This window comes from Leptosomus discolor, chromosome 3 (assembly GCF_034619465.1).
Source record: "Leptosomus discolor isolate bLepDis1 chromosome 3, bLepDis1.hap2, whole genome shotgun sequence".
Taxonomy (NCBI): domain Eukaryota; kingdom Metazoa; phylum Chordata; class Aves; order Leptosomiformes; family Leptosomidae; genus Leptosomus; species Leptosomus discolor.
Window position 1 is genome coordinate 23,584,467 of NC_141393.1, and position 20,705 is coordinate 23,605,171.

Sequence of the window (20,705 nt, forward strand, 5' to 3'; positions counted from 1 at the left end):
GAAAGCCCACAAGCTTTCACATGATTTATGATAGCCTATTCATCAAACACATTTGACAACAGCCATTATCACTTTCCATTACATCAGTATTTTTGCCTTGCTATAGAGAGAGAAAACTTGCAGAGCAGAGGGCATAAATTGCTAGCTGAAGGTCACTTAAGACAACGACATAGTTCAGATTAGCACCTAAGCCTTTTGCAGCCCATTCCTGTGTCATATCCTTCGCATTATGCTGCTTCTCAAGCAGCTATAGTTATCATCATTTGTTGAGGGTGGAGGTGTTGAGTTGGCAGGTGCATCCTCAGTGGTACCTACATGGGTCAGGCATTACATGTAGATCAGCCTGTCCTTTATGTTTTCCCACACTATTTCCTTCAGTCCTTTGATTATGTGTAAAAAAATCCCTCCAGGAGTTAAAAAAAACAAATTCACCTACATATGGCTTTGTTATAGCTCCTCTCACCTTTGCATTGAGCACCTCACCTGTTAATTCGTAAAACTTCACTGTAATCTGGAGCTCGCATATGCTGTGAGTCAAGAAGGACTGGCCAAACTGGCCCCCCTCGCACAGTTACATGGTCTTCTCGGCAGTTAAAGCAGAAAATGTTTGCATAACAAAGCCACAGGGGGAAGAAATATAAGCATAAGCTTCAGGCAAAAGTGGAGCACTGTTAACTTCCATCATTGTAAGTATGTATCAGCGATGTTGTCTATGGAACAAATCTGTCTTTACAGTTCATCGGGGAACTAAATTATTAAAATATCTAGCTGAAGTTGAAGTTTCCATAGACCCTTACATGAGAAATTGGGAAACGAGTCTTTGGGTTTTTTTAAATAACGGCAGTGGCATAACTTTTAAATCATTTTGCAATTGCTCAGGGTAAAGGTAGTGTATAAATACAAGATTACCTCTTGCTCGGATAACCTGATACACGCATACAAATCTGGCAGACAGGATGTGAGCTGCTGACTTGATATGATATAAAACTTGATCCTGGGAAATGCCGTGGGTGCAGGAATGAGGAAGTTAGTGCTACTATTTTTAAATGTTGTGGAGAGCCAGAAGTGTTGGCAATAGTGCATTTAGAAGATGTAAAATAACAAATGTCTGGGTTTTCCCCTCCTTCCCCCATCACTTTTTTCTCTGCAGCTTAGAGGTTTAAATCTTTCTCTATCAACATACATTTTAATTTTGTACCTTTTTATGTCAGTCATCAAGCAAAACACATTCCTTCTTTCTCTGATATACCTTGACCTTCCTCTTTAAAAATGATGTGCAGAGATGAACATCAGCATTTGTTTTTGTAAGCAGTGAATTGAGCACTGGTACAGGCTTATTTGACATCCCTATGTATTGACTTGTCTTTTTTATTCTACAGAATCAGCATAAGACTGAGCACATATTTGGGGTGATGTTGGCTTCAGTCAGGCTGGAACTGCCCATGTAGGAATTAGAGATCAGCCAGTTATTTTGCACTGACTACCAAGCTGTCATCAGCTGACGTTACCATTTGTGGTCACTACCAGTACAGTTTCTGAACTGATGGGCTGGCAATAGCGAACCCAGAGTGTCTCAGACATCTAACACACATGATGGTCTCCTGCCTTCAGTTTTCTTATGGCTGTGGGAACATTTCTCACATTTATTCAACACAGCCAGGCCTCCATGCTTATGCAGTACTGCAGCTGCCTTTGGGATCCATAACTTGATGCATGAGACCATAGTGTGTTGCCTTGCGGTCAAAGGTTATGCTGCTTAATGGGATCCTGAATTCTGAGAGGATCCAGTAGCTGGCACATTTCCACCTGCAGTCTGGCACTGCAAATGTCAGGCTTATTCCACATGGCACTGAAGACAAAACTTAAAAGGGCTGCAAACCTGTGTGTTTTGTTACCAGTCCATCATATACTGCTTGTGAAAGTACAGCATAATGAAGTAGCGTGTTGTCGGTGTAGGAGAGATTTATGTAACTGCTCTTTGCAAAAGAGAGCTTGTTCAATGGATGCTCATACGAGCTTCTCTAAGATAGAGTGGGATTGTCTTTGCATTTGTAGGATTGGCTACAGATTTATTTTGCTTGCCAAATATCATTAACTTCCTGAAACATCCTGGGCTAGCAGGAGCATTTATCTTTCCTTATTTGTTCTCAGAATATTCATGAGCTCCGTGGTCTCGTCTCAGTGGCAGTTCCACTACTGAAGGATATGCTGTATGTACTGGTGATTAGAATCAGAGAGGAAAGCAGACCTGCGTGGACAGAAGCAAAGTCCAAAGTACATTCATAGGCAAACTGACTTCATTTATCTTCACCAACGTGCTTTGAAAGGAACTCCTTTTGAAAAATGCCATGCACATGTCTTCTGTTGTTCTGTTTGCTCCTTTTTCTGCTTCTGGACGAAAGATGAAGCAGAAGGATTCATTCTTCTCCAGAGAACCTGTCATTCTCTTATTGATCCCTCTGTTGGAACAGGTTCAGCTTTGTGTTTCCAGCTCTGCTTTGTCCCCTCACACAGAGGCTTTGTCTAGCCTAGCCAAACCGGGAGCACAAGTACTCCAGTGGTAATAACAATGACGCAGGCTAGGGTGTAGTCATAGTCTTGGTAACCTCCGGACTGAGCGCACCTTGCTGAGAACAAAGTTAGATGACACAGTGGTAAAAACATGTCAGTCGTATCTATGCTATGTCTTTAGGGATGGAAACCAAGTTGTTTTGTAATGAATCATGTAGGTATGCTTAGTTGCTAATGTGTTTATATTATGTTTGTTTAATAGAAACAAGTTCTAAGGAAAAACAATCAGGTTTTAATGCTTTCTCCACCACTTAGGTGAGATCTGTTCACAACTTGTCTCAAATGATTCTTAATTATAAAACAATGGTATTATGTTACGTATATATTGTGATTTCTTTGAACAGGCATAGTCTTGTCTAAATCTTGTGAAAATCTTGAAGACTTTTTCTAATTATATCAGTCTTAATGTACCACCTTCTGGCCAGCTAATGGAAGCACATGAACTGATCTTGAGGAAAAACACGTGCTTTCTAGATCTGTGACTCTCAAATGGGTTTAAATCAAAAAGACCTCTTTTCTATAATACTTTTGGGACTTATTCGCTTACCATTGTTTAACAGGTAAGAGAAGACATCCACTTTTTTAAGTATGTTATAAGAACAGAACGTATTTACTTCAGTTTCCTTTTAAAGTAGCCTTCTTTACTGAAAAAAAACACAACAAAGAAAGCTGCTTTTAAGTGATAAACAGTGCTTTTTCTTAGAGTACCTAATGTCACCTAGCTATTGCTATGAGAGTTTTAGTCCCTTTTAAAGTTACTTACCACCTCTAACTTATTGCCAAGTAATACATACCTGACGTGAGATCCAACAGTGTCTTCAAGACACTAACAAGCTTGTCCATGATTTGCATGAACTATGTCTAATTTGGAACCTACTGTTCAAATGATAAATTGGTATTAATATAACAATATATTACGGCACTTAGATTTTAAAGCTATATATGTGTCTTTGCTACAATGTTTTGATGGTTTCTGGATAGGTTGTGTGTTTGTTCTTGACTGTAATTCAGTCTAAGAGTATTAGTACGCTAACTTCAAAGTGTTTACAGACTAAAACCTAAGGAGTATATTTGGAAAGGATTTTATGAACATGGGTATCTGCTGGAGGTGTCTAATTTACCAGTTTTGTGTACAAGCTGCATTACAGATGCTTGGTTTTGCTTTAAGACTAGCCAGATCCATTCTGATTGCCCAGCCTACTGCACAGTACAGACTGCAGAACATGTAAGAAACTTTACAAAACTGTGGTTACAGCCAAGAGAAGACAGTGTAGCTGAGATCTGTGCAAGGAAAAAGGGAGTTAACTGTACATAAATGATGAGTTGCTGAAATACTGTTTCAGTTATTCTATACCGCATCTAGGGTTTTTTTCATGAACCAGAGTTTTAAGTACTCAATAAACATAACACAATAAAAATATTGAGTATTTTTAAATTAAATCATGCAGGAAAGTTTTAAGTTGCAAACTAATTTTGTTATCTTGAACATTTTCTTTACTGAAGGAATAATGACAGGGCTCTGATTGAATTTCAGTCTTCGTTTAATTTGTTTCTCCAGTTGAATAAACAGAGGGGAGGAAAATAGGCGTGACAAAAAAAGTCACTCAAATAGCATCATACATAGCTGGTTGCGATGAGACTTCCAGCTGCAACTACCACTGTTCTTACAGGTAGTTGATAGCAGTTTCTTAATGGTTAGGTCAGGCTCAGTTTTGGGGAAGACGTTCTCTTCCCTCTTCAAGCATCAAGAAGCAGCATGAGTGAAGGCAAATATTTCAGGGCAATGAAGCGCAGTAAGCACAAGTGCCTGAACTGCAGTAGTCCTGCCTTCCCATATATACATATGTTTGTGTAGATATAGAATAATAAGAAAATGTCAAAACATCAATGAACAAAGTCCACAAAAACTTCTAGGGTCCTTTAAGGTAGTACATGGAGGACAGTCTTTTTCAACAATTTTCTTGCAGATGAGGGCTGCTGCAATCTATCTGTGAGAGGCTAAGTCATAATTTGCTTGTATTTCATCTTCAGTTTAGTATCTGCATGGTGGCTTACATTTAAAATTAAATATAGCAGTTCTTATAAAGATTAGAGACTCATGGGGATAAATTAATTGAACATAGATGAAATTCATTGTGTTTTAAATAGAGCTAGAAGCTCTGCGATATGACTTCTTTGTATCTTCAGACAATTTAACTTCTTTTGACAATTAAGCTTCTTTTGGGATTTGTAATGAATTTGCGATAGTTAACAAAGCAACAGGCATCATGTTTAAGTAGTCATTAACCCACTGCTGGAAACGGACTATGTAGTACTGCAGATTTGGGATAAAACCACACTGGGTTTAATCAGGCCACTGACTTACATGGTCTAAATTTAGACACCCAAGTTCAAAGGGATGTAGCCTGCCCAGGGAGGTGGTGGAGTCACCATCCCTGGAGGTGTTCAAAAGACATATAGATGTGGTGCTTAGGGACATGGTTTAGTGGTGGGTTTGGTAGTGTTAGGATGATGGTTGGACCTGATGATCTTAAAGGTATTTTCCAACCAAAATGGTTCTATGATTCTATAATATGACAGAGTATGATGAAATGAAAAGTTAACTAAGGATTAATCCATTCAACATGAGCTGAGAAGCGTGTCAAGTGGGAGGAGAAGGAATAAGAAAGGGGACCGTAGAGCTAAGGTCTGTGACTTCAGTCCTTCATCTTGCACCTTCTCCTGCTGGTTACTTAGTCTGTGATGATTTTGAAATGTCTCTTAGCTGTGCCATGAAGTATGAAGTTAAAAACATAACTTTTGCATTCACAGTTCAGCATGCTGGAGAACTAGCAGCACACTGGAGAACTAGATTGCTGTTAAATTTTTGGATGTGGCGTGTTCAGCAGCAGGCATAGAGGGCAAGGACTGTGTGAGCACTCCTCTTTTCCACACATCGGATCTTGCAGAGACACTCAAAATCTGAAGGAAGGCTTACAAATCCATGTTCCAGCATGTCGGGTGTTGGTGGTCAACGAGTTTGGGGCTTTCCAGCCCCTCCCCATAATTCTTTTGCAAGGAGGCAAGGTGATTGCCTCTTCTTCTGTCTCCAAAGTCTATTCTGAAGCTCATGGGAAGAAAATGCCCTGCATTTTGCAAGAGGACATTTCCAGGTATTCCCTTAATGTTGCCTAATGTTACCTGATTGATAGCATAGGTACCCAGGAAGCAAGTGGAGGTAATAACTGTTATCCTCACAGGGATATCCTCTGTTCAAAACAAGCAGGTAGTAACTTCCCATTGACAAGAAATCTTCTGTGCTTTGAGTTGCAGATTCTTGCAGCTGATTTCCATGGCACTTTTCTACTGTAGCTTTATTTAGCTAGTGTTAAGTTAAGCTGATGTCTGCAGCAGTAACAGATTTGACCTTCCACCAGTAACAGAGCTGGGATAAACAGGAAAGCTTACAAAAACAGGCCTGGCTTCATAGCTTGTGCCAAACATGAAACTCTTTGCAAGTGCATAGGTATAAGAGAAATATTAATTGAATCATTTTGTAGGTTTATATCCAACTCTGTGATGTTTACACACTTGCACTGTGTTCTCTGGGAGTCCTAGAAGTGCACTGGGTACTGTAGTGCAGAGGACAATCACTGTTCCACATTTAACGCTCTTATAGTCAAAAATTACAAGAAGTGGGAACAGAGCCAGAAGCTGTGATGTGATGTGGGAGTGATAAAGCATTTTTCCCGGAGCCACATAGCAGATCAGTGGCAAGGCTGGAAAAAGGAGTCCGGTTGTTTCACTTCATATTGATAGCCCACTCACTTTAAATATCTTTTAAATTACGCTGTCTTGGGAAGACCAGAAACATGACAGACCACTAAAAAAAAAAAGTTGACACAGTTGTTGTGATTTGGATGTGGAAAAGAAATGCAAGGAAATGACCAGGTACGGATGCCACAGAAAGTATGTGGAAGTATAACCTTAGTCGTGGAGGGATAACTGCATGACAGCCTAGTCCATGATTTCTCCCAGATTCTGTCTATCAGTGCTTTCTGCTTTTCTATCATTGCTTATACAGAGACATTACAAGTTTTGTCAATGCATCCTCTCAACCTGGTTGACCCTTGAAGGCCAAGTCTGAAGTACTACCTGCCTGTATATCAATGTCTGGTAGACTTCATGTAGATTACTTTCCCAGGAGGAGTCCTAGAATAGTTCCAGCTATGCTAACAGAAAACTTAGCAATGCTTACTTTGTCTGAGGGACTGGTGTTGGCTAGGTCAAGGAAGCAAGTACCCCATTGGAAGGTGTGACCATGTTAAGGGTATGCTTGTACTACAGGCTAAAGTGTAAGCTAGAGCTATCTATCTGAATTAAATGTAAATTAATATATTCAGGTAACAGAAACAGTCATGGCATGAAGCTCTGAACTAATTTCTCTCAAGAGGCAAAATAGATGAGTACTCAGAAATTTGAAAATCCAGGCTTTTGCCTGGATTGCCTTGAAGTTTTTATCTGCCTTTCTTTTCGATAGGCGTGTAACACTCTCCGATCTTCTTCCTGCTTCTGTGGCACAGAAGTTTAGTCATTAACAGTTTGCAATGTCAATGTCCTTTAGCAGCTGGATGGCTGCCATTCCCCCAGGCATAAGTAACACGATACTACCTGGTGGTTTTGGCCAAAGTAGTTTAAATAGAAAAATGAAAAGATAAATAAAGAAATAATAAAGAGACGACAAAGAGAACCAAAGCCTTCTTTCCTTGCAGTGAGTCACAAGAGGCCAATCACAGTGAGATGTTCTACACCCGTTACAACAATGCGGTTTTCCAGTTTATTATACCAAAGTGATTAACCGTTTTGCTACTGAACACTTTCAAAGCCAACGAAACTCTAAGAGGCCTGTATATGAAATGCAGGTTATTATTTTATTGTTCACTAGAGACTTAAGTTTCCAAATTATTTAATGGCTTGGTAATGATGTTCAGGCATGTGTATAGTAAGGTATGGCCGGTGCTTGTTGCAGGCACCAATTATGTGGGGGAATGAATGCAGAGATGCATAGTTGTGTGGGCAGCCTGAGGCTCACAGAGCCTCCTCGTGTGCCCCAGAGCTCACATGTTGCTAGTATCACTGGGAAAGGAGACAGAGCTCCTGTCTCTTTCACCTCCTTGGTAATTCTTCTCCTGTGTTTTGTAGCTGGCTGGAGCAACCTGTCAGGTTGGAATCTGGCATTGTCAAACAATTAAAAGATATTTTAATTTTGCAAAGTAAACACCTATCAAAGTCATTTGCTTAGGAAAGCAAAGTCAGAAGGAAAAATCAAGTGCTCTATTTTGATCACGTCTTCCTTTTTTTAATGCAGATCTAGTCTTTCTTGGTCAGGAGTCACTCTTGGTTGAAGACTGCCCACACCGCATCAGCAAGCTATTGTCTTGATTTATTTTGTAGGAAGGAATTTTGAAAACAGTTGCAAAAGCAAAAAGTTCATCTAGGAATGGCTTTCTTAAGTGTCCTCTCCCAGACCTACTGGGGTGCTGCCAAATTGAAGGACATCTGCATTTTAAACTTTTATCACCCATGTCCAGGAGCTCATCAAAAGTCAAGAAGGGAAAAACCTGAAGTAATTGTCTAAGTCATCCTCTAGCAATGTCAAGATTTTTCACCATGCTGTATTTGCCTTTGCAGCAGAGGTTCCAATTTCTCTTGGGATACACACACTATTTCATCTAGTTCTCAGGAACTTTCTTTGGCTGCTTAGCTGCATTAGCATATTTTTATTTTTATCCTCCCTGCTATTAGTCATTCTCTTACAGACAAAGCTAAAAACCTGTCTTTTCTAGAACTGCCTCTGTATCCTTCAAATATTTGTAAACCCAACTATATGATTCTTTGGCAGCAGAAGAATGTACTTTTGATTTTAGTTTGGGAAAGAAAGATCATTTTACTTCCCAGATTTTACACTTTGACATAGCTAATAAAAGTTTATTGACTTTTTTCTAGAAAATAAAATTACACAAATGATTACGTATATGAAACCATCTTCTCTTAATGCTTCTGATGTATTTCTGGACGTCTAGCTCAAAAAAGCAGTTCATTTTATAAAACTTGGTCAGTTTAGAAATAAGTTTTTCAGGTGATTTCTGTGTGGTTTTCACATGGACTGTCAAGGAGGTCTTCTCATCTGCCTCTCTCAAACTTAACAGAAGTGTTAATACTGTATTTGTGGAGCCACATTGGGTTTCTGCAATTCAAAAGCTAAGATACAGGAAAGGGGAAAATTTTAATTGCAGGCAGGGAAGAGGTGGTCCGCGCTTAAGAAACCCTGATCTTATAAACATAGGACTTCTAGAAGTCCTAAAAGAGATAGGGAATGTTTTCCAAAAAATACCATAAAAACAGAGACTCTTAACACATCTTTCATTGCCTTTGCTTTGCTTCAAAAGACTACATGTTTGCTGACCAGAGTACTGGAAAGGTATGAGACAACATAGATGGTATTGGTGTGGACATGCGGATCAGAACAACGTCAGATTATTCTTGGTGGTTTTTTTATTACTTTCTCACTTAGGTTGTGGATCATAATTAGTTGGCTTGTTGTCCCACTCCATCCCTTCCCCAAATCTATCCATATTCTTGTGGCAAAACTTAACAGATAAAGGACCCACCACTGTACCCAGTGGTGCAGCCACTAGCAGGGACTACAGAGAGGCATTATGCAAAGCTGGGAGTGAAATGGCAGGGTAGAGAAGATCTGAGAAATTGAGATGGTGCCATTTCTTTTCAAATACTCTTTGAAATGCATGGATAGTCTGTAAAAGCTATCTGTTCTTATTATTGGTTTGTTATTATTGTGGCTTGAAAACCAAATTGGCATCATTGTGCTTCATATATAATTCTCAATTATAATAATCATTAGAACCTGCATTGATGTGTTTTGTCCTCAGATCAAAAGGCTGGGTGAACTTCCATACAGCTGGGATGAGAGGCCCAGAAAACCAAGTTACCCAAGACATTATAATGAGCTAATGACAGGATTTTGGCTAACATGAATATTCCCTATTTCATATGCTAAATGGTAATTGGAATAAAATTTCAAGTTGTCTATTATGATTGAGGCAGGATGGAAATCAAGCTCATCTCTTTTTTGGGATCTGGTGGCAATTTAAATAATGACTTAAATAGTTTGTTGTTGTTAATTTTGTAAAATATACTCAAATCACAGGTGTACAGAGATACCAAAGTGCTACATTTTACACTCACTTTTCTGCTTGTACTGAAGAACAGTGACTTGTTGTCTATGTTTAGCCCATATCTGGGGCTAAACTATAACAGTTGTTCTATCACCCACTGACCCCTCACCAGCCAGGAAGAGGAATCAGGAAAAGGAGAGGAGACCCATGGGTTGAAGTGAAAACAGATTTAATGAAACATCCGTAATACCAACAAAGGCATACAAAATTATCCTCGGCCAAATGAATACGCAGCAGTCACAATCAAAAGGAGAGCAGTCCTGAGGAGCAGGGAGAAGCCAGAGGAAAAGCAGGAGGAACCCCAGCAGGAATCCCACTGGAGCTCCTCTTCCTCAGCAAACCTTCCCTCTTTCTAATGACCATGACATTGTGGTATGGGCTACACCTGTTACCAACTCAGCTCAGCTGCCCTGGCTGACTTGAAACCGCTAACAGCCTGCCTGGCACGGCTGGGCTGTGATTCTGTCCCAGCCAAACCAGGACATTTGTGTAAAACATGGGATCTCTATATCTATCAGAGGCAAAAGTCACAAATGCTAGCACTGCAGTATCATATGTAGAGCAGACTTGTGGTGCAGCTGCAGAGTATAATCTCATGCTGGCTGCTCATTTTGAGGAGCAGCCTGATTCATTAGTCCAGTGGGAAGAAAATTGGAAGAAAATCCTTTAATTTCTGAACTGTAAGAATTTATGCTCATTTTAGGAAACACCTTGTTACCGCTGCAGCTATTTCCTCCAGAAAAAGCTGGGATTGAAACAGCACAGTGTGATGCAGGCTTCTGGGAAGTGTTCTGGTAGCGCCTAAGACTAGGAAAATGGCAGTCAAAGGTGCCATGTCCTGACAGAGGATGAGGACATCTTCCACAATACACATCAAAAATGTTTTTTCTTATCCTAATGTACATCCCACAGCTTCTCCGAGAGATTTTTTCGGTGACACCCAAGGAGTGGCAGATTCTTTCCCACTCAGTAAGGTAAAGAGTCTCTTCACTGAACACATCCTGGGCAAAAATGCTGCCTAGACACCTTTATGGTGCCTTCACCATATCCCTGTGTGCTTTTGTGATAACAACAAATGCGCAGACAAGTATGTGGGGACAGAGTGGAGAAGTGCTCTTCCTCAATGTTCATTCCCTCTCCCTACTGGATTCTTCTCTAGAGCAAAGAGTATGGGGACAGAAAGGAAAAAAATGAGAACAAGAGTGAGAGTGAACAAAACATGCAAATGGAGAAGTGGAAAGAAAGGCAGTGTGAACGTTTATATACGGAGGTTTAAAAAAATCATTACAACATGTGGGCTAAATTTCTTTTTTAGGTCGTTATGTTGGAATGAGAGCAATACAATCATTGGTGTCATTCCTTTTGTATTTCTTCTTGCATTCCTTTTCTGTGTTCAGCTGTCTGTTTCTTCATTAATTCTTGCCAGACTTTTCAGCATTTTAGCCAAGTCTTTTGACTATCTTTCTTGCCCAGCATATGAATAGACCTTTCTTGAGCATGCAAACTATTGTGCACACTGTGGTTTTCTTTTTGCAGAGAGAACTAGGTAACTTCAGAATAATTGGCTGAAATTTCTTCCCCTCCCCTCTTTTTTTTAAAGACAATTCCTCCTCTCTTCAGGAAGATGAAGAGATAGATATGGAGGCTGTCAACTGGCAGCTGAACAACACCTCCATGAATGGCCATTCATCTACCCCAACCACAGTTCGCTTTCCTAGCTGGGTGACTTTTGATGACAATGAAGTCAGTTTTTCACCTCAGAACTTGTCTCCCGTGAAAACAGACACCCCACCTGCAGAAACACAGACTCCAGATGTTAACTTTAACCTCACTACATCCTTTAAGAAAAGAGAACGTCCTAAAAGCACATTGGGTGACCTCTCCAAAATTCAAAAACTAGATCTCTTCTCCTTAACCAAGTTGCCTTCTGTTGAAACACCACCATGGAGTGCTACTAACCCCTTCCTGGATGAATCTCTGCGAGATGTCCAACCCTCACCCATCAATCCATTCAGCTCATTCTTTGAGGAGCGAGACAGGCGTTCCAAAAGCTCTTCTGTCTCCAGTGCTCCAGGCAAAAGCCAAAGAGACTCTCTCATTGTTGTCCATCAAGAGCCTGACACTATCAGTTTCCATGAGGCAAACAAAAGTGTAACCCACACAGATGCTGTAGAGCAGCTCAAGCAACTCCAGATTGGAGACCCAGATCATGTGAGCAGCCCTACCTTGCCTGATGATGACCCCATGATGCCATATGATCTGGGTGCAGCCTTATTTAACCTGGCACCAGCTCAGCCAAAGGATGGATGGCCAATGATGCTCAGGATCCCAGAGAAGAAGAATATTATGTCATCCAGGCACTGGGGACCAATATACGTCAAGCTGACTGACAGTGGATGTATACAGCTTTTTTATGAGAAAGGGCTGGAGAAACCTTTCCGGGAATTCAAACTTGAAATCAATCATGAGATTTCAGAGCGCAAACTCCAGAACTATGATGAGAATGGAAGGATACACAGTGTGCGGTTGGACCGCACAACCTACAAGGAGAAAAAGAAGTATCAGCCTAAGCCAGCCATTGCTCACACAGCAGAGAGAGAGCAAATTATCAAGCTTGGGACTACAGATTATGAAGACTTCCTTAGCTTCATCAGTGCTGTGCAAGACACACTGATGAACTTGCCAGCCTCGTCAACAGATCTGAGCACTGTGGGACTAAACTATCAAGAAGAAGAAATCACGGTCGATGTGAGGGATGAGTTTCATGGCATCTTGGCCAAAGGAGACAGTGTGATTCTCCAGCACAGTGTGCTGACCCATATCTATGTTCTCAGCTTCCTTTCTGGCCTGGCAGAATGTAGGCTGGGCCTCAATGATATCCTGATCAAAGGGAACGAAATAGTTGCAAGGCAGGATATTATGCCCACTACTACCACTAAGTGGATTAAATTATACAGTTGTCGGTTCCATTCATGTGTGGATGAGGATATGTTTAATAACTCCCGTATTATCCTGTTCAACCCCTTGGATGCCTGCCGGTTTGAACTGATGCGATTCAGGACTGTCTTTGCTGAGAAAACTTTGCCTTTTACTCTGAGGACAGCTGCCAGCATCAATGGTGCTGAGGTGGAGGTGCAGAGCTGGCTGATGATGTCCACTGGGTTCTCTTCCAACCGTGACCCATTAACTCAGGTCCCTTGTGAAAACGTGATGATCCGCTACCCGGTGCCAAACGAGTGGGTGAAGAACTTCCGCAGGGAGAGTGTCCTGGGGGAGAAATCTTTGAAAGCCAAGGTGAACAAGGGGGCCACTTTTGGATCAACCAGTCTGTCTGGTTCTGAGCCAGTAATGAGAGTAACTTTGGGAACTGCCAAATATGAGCATGCCTTTAATTCCATCGTATGGAGGATAAACCGACTGCCTGACAAAAACTCAGGTGAGTGGTGCATACCATCTCTGCAGGAGTAAACTGGAGTTGCATATTTTGGAAGACAGGGAATACTGGGTTTACATGGTGAGGGATAAATCATCCTCTATAGTATACCAAAGGACGTTAGTTAGTTGCATGAAGCATTTATTTGACCCTTCATTGCAGTAGTTTTATATATCCTACAAACATTGCTAATGATAAAAACAGGCTTAGGTTTTCTGGGTGCAAAAATACGCCTTCCATCTCTGCTTTTATGAGTACATTAGGCATCAAACATCTCTGTGTGATTAGCACTGTTACTGGAAACAGGGCTTTTTCAGTGAACTTGCAAAGGCAAGATACTGTGCTACGGGGCTGAATGACAAGACCAGATAAATTGCTGTAGTTCCAGCACATGTGATTGCTTTTCCATACATTGCCAAGCATACTGGGCCAGTGCTATATATTTCAACACATGTACCACAACTAATGCCTATAAAGTAGCTGGAATAGGGATTGTAAGAGGCCAGAAGATATTGTGCAACCATTAAAAACATAAATTTCCAAACACAAGTTTGTGGCTATGTTTCTGTAGTCAGTACAGACAGGTAAGTACAGCTTAAACCTGAAGAGAGAATACCAACATAAAACCTACAGGTCTCTATATTTCTAGTAACATGTTTGTAATTAAACATTCAAATAATATGGGTAAGCTACTGTTGCCTTTGGGCATCACTGCCAGTCATTCTACTTCCTGCCTTTCATCCATGGTATGCAATAAAGCTAGACAACTCAGGTTTATTTTTAGTTTTAGTGAATTCTACTTCTTGATTTCTCAGATCTAGACTATCTTTCTACAAACGAGATGGACTTTTTAGTATTAATGCTGTAGTAATGCAGCTGGGTGACTAGGAGGGTTTCTGTATTCAGCATTCCCTGAAGGAAAGTTCAGTATTGTACTAAATTTGGCACTTTCTAAGAACATACGGTTTTCCTGAGTTTGAGCTATAGTGTCAGCAAAACAGCGATCCAAGTCTTCTAGTCTTTTGGATCACATTTCAGCCCCAGGACAGCAGCTTACACCATAGGTTACAAATTTGGAGGGATATCACTGACAAAAGTGAAGGCTCCATGTTTCTGTAGTGCAAGGCGTAAGAAGAGAGAGCTTGGGAACTCAAGAGAGATAATGCAATGAAATATTAACCTCAGGCTGGTTATGAGCAATAACGTGCTTGTGAGGAAATTCTCACTATGCCATCTGCATGATGAGCTCTGTGAACAAGATGCTGTGAAATTGGTCCTTCTGTGGCATCTTTTCTCCAAAGATCTCAGTATACCATATAGACATTACAGCTGGGAAAATGTAAGCACCCAGACTTTAACACAGTCACAGAACATGTCGGTAGCAAACAAGGAGAAGAGGCAAAACTCCTGGTTCTACTGCCTCCTGTGAGGTGATGCTCCCTTACCCATCGCTACTTTGAGGGAGATGTTGATTTATGTCTCTTGTTTCATTGATCTCGTCTCTCCCACTGTGAGGCTTTATTATATATACCCTGTGTCAGGGGGAAATGCATCACAGACTTGGCACTGCTGTTGGAGCCCTGCCACAGAGCATCTATCCATCAGTGTCACCGTGCAGAATGCAGGGCAGTTAGTATTTGTTTACATCCTGAGAGGAAGAGAGTGTCCTCATCCGTCCGGTCAGGTCAGATGTCATATCAGGGAAAGGAAGGGCCTTGCAAGCACTGTCTTGGCCAGGACACGAGGTATGTGAGAGGGAGGGAGAGAATCCCAAAGCGATGACAGGGCAGGCCAAGTGTAGTTTAAATCTGACCTTGCCTTTCAGGGACTATTTACATTTCTTGACGGTACTCATCCCATGATTTTCCTTACTCAAAGTATATGGCAAACAAAGAGGGGTATATATAGTACTCAAAAGCATTGATTCCCACTCCTCCTTAGATTTGCCTGATGGACCACATACACTCATGTGTGGTCTGCTCCCAACCTTGTGCATGCTTGGTTGTATCCAGCCCTACCCACAAGTCGTATAATAACTCACCTCCACCTGTTTGCAGAAGTCACTATAAATGATGCAGTCCTTAAGCACTAAGTATAAAAATATTTCCTTGACTCATTTCATGCTTTCTTACTGTGGCACCTGAAACTCATCCCCAAGAGTGCTCTTGGTCCTCTGTAAATGTCTGGTCTGCTAATGAACTGCTCTGGTGCCCGGGACTCTAGAGGAGAGAGGTAGTGGCATGGCACTGCAGCTGGGGGGAAATGCTGCAGGTGGCCACCGTCTCCAGCTCCACCCTGCCTCCAGAGGCCACACAACCTGCCCACACGACCTGGAGCATATGCATTGCATGACTGCCTCCAGCACATGTGCCTGTCTGCCAGACCCGTGTGCCTATCAAAGGAGCACATACGTTGGCACTCATTGTGGGACCCTTCGTTCATCCATGTTGTGTGCACCAACACATCAGTCCCTTGCAAACGTGATCGCAGGAACTCCAGAGGTCTCCAGGTAGCCACGTGGACCTCTTGTGCTTCACTTCATTCTGTGAATGCAGACTGGTGCAGGCTCTGTGTAGATGTGAGGTGTGTGACACCATCAGCGCTGGCTGTGGTCTGCCCTGACGGCCAGTACCACAGCCCCGCACAGGAGGAGAGATGGTCCGTTCTGAAGCTCACTGCTTGCATTCAGGTTGTAGTATCCTAGCACCCAAATTGTTAAGAATTATTTCAGCAGCTTTGCTGTCTTACAGAAAATGTTTTCTCTTTGTGCTTTCTAATGGGTTGGGGGCCCTTCGCACTCTCACTATAGGAACTTGTTATCAGCCCTGTCTTTATTATTTTGTAGCCAAAGCGTCTGCTTATGAGTGGACATTGAAAAGCATATGAGAAAGGAAGGTCTGTGTGTTCTCTGACTATGACTTGACCTAAGAAAAAACTATGGACTGGATTCTATTGAGCACATTCCTGAAATCCTTTCCAAAATAGCTTGCTAAACTTTATTCCCCTTATTATAATCACAATTAATATGATCAAAGCAGTTGATAAAGAAAGCCCATTTACAGGCTCTGCAGAGCTTCAGTTGCACCTGGCTGGGTGCCACACCTTTGGGGTTTTTTAATCCACCGGCAGAATATTAGCAAAACATCCATCCCATCTTCAATCATGGGAAAATGCTCTTCCAGTGAAGCAGGGATGTAGCCTTTATGCAGAGCCTTGGATCTGGATATTTGAACTTTGCTGTAGTTTGGCTGTGGATCCCAGGCATGCTGCCTGGTATATTTCCGAAGTAAATTAAATCCTTTAATGCAAACATGTTGGGACATCAGAGTTGTTTGGAACAGATTCCCTCCAATCATGGTAACCCATGCATATATATGAATTATATTATCAGATCCTTGATTGTCAGAGTGAAATGTTAGTAGCCCAAGGAAGCAAGAGATGCAAAACAAAATAAATTAAATAAAGCTCTGTATGAGCCTGCTAAACAAACAGAAAGTCTGCAGAAGTTGTGCCTTGTGTGCCTCACACTCAGGACACTAATGAACACTGATGTGCTTGGTATTTTTGCTCTAGCTTTGGTGGAGGAGTTGCTTTCATAATCAGTTTGCCTGGTTGCCTACCATGCTGAGCTGGTTTAAATTAATAATTTGCATATTTTTTGAGTGTTGTGCATGGTCTATTCTGTTAGTGGACACTCCTACTAGAAGAAATTCAGTTATTGAAAAATTGCTTTGTTAGTTGCATTGCATTAAATCTTTTTTGCCTTTTTTCCCCTTTATTCCCCGCCTCCCCTTTTATTTTTTGAGCCTGTGAATATCCACCAACATTCAGGTGTGTTTAGAAGAGCGGTTGCTGGTTCCATGCGTCCAGTTGAAATTATGAAGGGTTTAAAAGCTCAGATCTCCACAGCACCTGTCACACAGTATGCCCAAGCCCTGTTAAACACTTGCCAGTGTTACCTTCGTAAGCATCCACCCCAAAAACAACTGAGCACATACCAGCTCAGGATTGTAGCGGTGCAAGCTGAACATTTTGTAGCTGTGGATGTGGCTTGCGCCAGAGCAGAGCCGCCTCTTCTGGGCTGCTGTGGGTCTCCGCTGCAACCCAGGCAGTCTGAAGGAGGGAGCAACCCATGGCAAACTAGAGGAGAGGAAAAGCGTAGCAAAGCAGGTGAGCAGGAAGGATTACAATGAGGAGTCTGGTGAGACTGGTACAGGGTGGGGAAAGAGATACAAACAGATAGGGAGCCCGAGACTGGGAGCTGGTTGCCAGTACTGAGTGCTGAATGCAGCATTTTTGAGCCAGGAATGACTCCTTTTTAGGCATCTTCATAATGCAGTACCAGAAAGCAGCGATTCCCAGGTATGTGCAGTGGCACCTGAGTGTCCATGGCAGAGGCTGAAGTGCCCTGCCACCACAGATGTGCCCAACACAGCCAAGCGCAAGAACTGGCCAGAAGCAAAAGCCCTGCGGTGCTGGAGGGCACAGTGAATCTCCCTGAGAGCACGCGGGGCTGCTGCTAGCCCGTGTGGGGCAGGGTCATCTTGAAAGTCTGCTGGGTGCCACTGTTTTTTATCCAGAAGAAGTGCGCTCCAGGTATGAAATGCTGGGAAGCACTGTCAGAGAGAGATCCCAGGATTTAGAACCAGGCAACAGAATTAGCACTCTGCTTGGGATAATTAATCCTGATGAAAAGCAGGTGGATGTATTTTAATGCTTGCAGAACTCGAGCTTTTACATCTGCTTGATACTGCACTCACTCGTAACTTGGCCTCAGCTGTGGTGCTGCCTATCTCTGCGGTTTCTGCTGAGCTGCATCGCCCCTCATTGGATTTGCTGCACAGACATAAGTTTATAAACCTTCCAGTTGTGAGGAAACTCTGGCTAGACTGTTTGGAAATACGAGGCTGATTCTAGATGAAAATTTTACCCAGACTTACACTGAGCTGAAATTTTTTTTGAACTGTATTTCAGAGGTTAAGCGGGATGTTGCAATCCCTAAGCCCTGTAAAGACTGCTCAATTTCATCCTGTTGGGACAAGTAATATCTCAAAATCTTGCTTTTCATGCATCAGCTCAACAAGGCTGGCTTTTGGGCTACGTTCTGGATGAGGAGCTGACTTCCTTTTCAAGGTCCTGGCTTGCAAGTCCTTCGCAGGCAGTGCTCTCCTCCTCTTCGCAGGGGGAGCTTCTGGGCTTTCCCCACTCAGTTCTTTTTACTCTGCCTGCCTTCCTCCTTCTTTGTCTCTGTCCTGTATACCTTGCTGAGCTGTACAGAGAACTTTCCCAATGAAAAGTATCAGAAATCCTAAAGCCTATAACAGCAGTAGGCAAGGATTCTGTTCATTTATTTATATGTTACTTTCATTTACATATACTTAAATAATAGTATCCCTTCAATCAGAAAGCCCAAGGTGGCTTTGAAGGCTCTCATCCTCATTTTGCAGACAGAGAAACTGGGGCACAACCTTAAATGACTTGCTCAAGAGCTTACGGAGGTGACAGCAGTCAGAAATAAAACCAACCTAGCTTGACCAGCAGTCCCCTACTTTAGTTTTTAAACATCACTGCTGTCTAGCAAAACAAAGGGGAAAAAGTAATAATAAAGTTTATCATTTACAGATGACAGAGCTAAACATGATTACTTCCTCAACCATGCCATCTTTAACAACTAGCCACCTTGTCATGGGTTAGAGTAAAGAATAAACAGTTATTTCCAAGCTGTGCACAAATTTGCTTTTTGAGCCCAGGAAAGTTATTTAACCTTACCCGGTATATTTTTCTTTTGCTGAGAATGGGGATAACAATTTCGAATAAATGTGAAATATCTGAAAAATCCCATCTTTCCTTAATAACAATACATGACATTTCAGAAGGATGTGCCACAATGTACTTAGCACGTTACATGCTCTGAGGGAATGAGAAGAGGGGAAATAGCTTTACCTTACTGTGCTTGATTTACATCTTGTATTTTCACCCACTAAAAGCAAACTAGAGTGCTTGGCAATCTTTTTTGCATTTTTTTAAAATTCTTCTGGAAACTCCCAACAGCATTGAAACAGGTAAGATACTGTCACTTGCTACGAACTAGTTCACCCAGGCAGATTCTCAGTTTCATGCAGTTCCGTGATGTTGCTTCCTTCTAGGTGTTGTGTTTTCTGATCCATCCAACACAACTTTCATGTCTGTTTGCTATCTTTTTCCAGCTTCTGGCCATCCTCACTGCTTCTTCTGTCATCTAGAGCTTGGCTCTGACCGGGAAGTGCCTTCCAGTTTTGTCCGCTATGTAGATGTGGAATTTGACATGCCCACCACATCTGCGTCCAAAGCCACTGTTCGGTCCATCTCTGTTGAGGACAAGACCGACGTAAGGAAGTGGGTCAACTATTCAGCACACTACAGTTACAAGGTAAAACTGAGCATGTGACAATCACCATGGTTACTTTGCGTACCTCATTGTCTTGAAAAGTGTGGGCAGACAAGTAAAATACCATGGGTAAATGAGGTGGGAACTTGGCACATGCCAGGCTCTGTGCAGTTGCTACCCGTGTGCAGCCTATCGATTCATGGCAAACAAGCAGTGGATTATCCTTCAGTGAAGATGGAACAAACTTGCTTGCAGTTGCTTTGTGGAAGAGCATACACACAGCCAGCTACTGGGGATTAGCTGATACAGAGTGCGAACAGGGAGTTCTGCTGCTCTTCATAGCAGCTGCTGGGGGAGTTCTACAGTGGGAGTGCTACGGCAGACAAAAGGATCACATTATTTCTCTGCTTAAATATTTCTTCTTCCTGCCTGCCCTAAGGAGGGGAGCAGATGGGCAAATGCACCTGCCAAGAATCTCAGCATGTTAAAATTTGCATGTTAGCTGATCACTCAGCACAGAAATTGGCATCCTACCTGCCTTCTTTAAGAGCAATGATGAGAAATACTGAAAAGATTCTCATGGCAAATATTTTTAATAGTAATTGTAATTACATTTTTAGTAGTCTGAAATTCCCTAGAGATGCTATTTGATCTTCCTGAGTACCCCTTCTAAGAACTAAACATTGGATTATCCTTGAGTTTTCAGAGGTGTTGAAATTTAGAACACCAATGTAGATGAGCATTTTGAAAATTAATCTCTGCTTTATATATCAGTCATTGCAGAGTTCAAAATTGAGCCTGGTCTTCTACTATCACTTAGGAAGCCACCTGACCTCTGTAGATTTGGTTCTGGGTTTGGATTCAAAGTACAGCTGGGGATGGTAATGAATATAAAATCATGTGAGACCAGTTCTCTACATGACATTATCTCCTCTGGAAATTATGTCATGACATTGTTGAATCATAAAACTGTTTGGATTAGACTGAAAATACTTATAGTAAATAAAATCTTGCTTTCCCTTCTCAGTCTCTGTCTATTCACAGCCCTCTCGGTTTACTAAGTTTCTTCACCTGAGCAGGACATGAGCCACCACTAAGG

General features: G+C 41.8%; 1 protein-coding gene across 1 annotated transcript in view; it reads left to right on the forward strand.

The window, feature by feature from the left end:
• Nucleotides 1-20,705, forward strand: part of STON2 (stonin 2) — a 59,400-nt gene that overhangs the window by 38,546 nt on the left and 149 nt on the right. The window contains exons 4-5 of the mRNA XM_086462128.1: nt 11,407-13,242; nt 19,446-19,648. Coding sequence (XP_086318254.1) covers nt 11,407-13,242; nt 19,446-19,648 — 2,039 coding nt within the window. The remainder of the gene's footprint in view (nt 1-11,406; nt 13,243-19,445; nt 19,649-20,705) is intronic.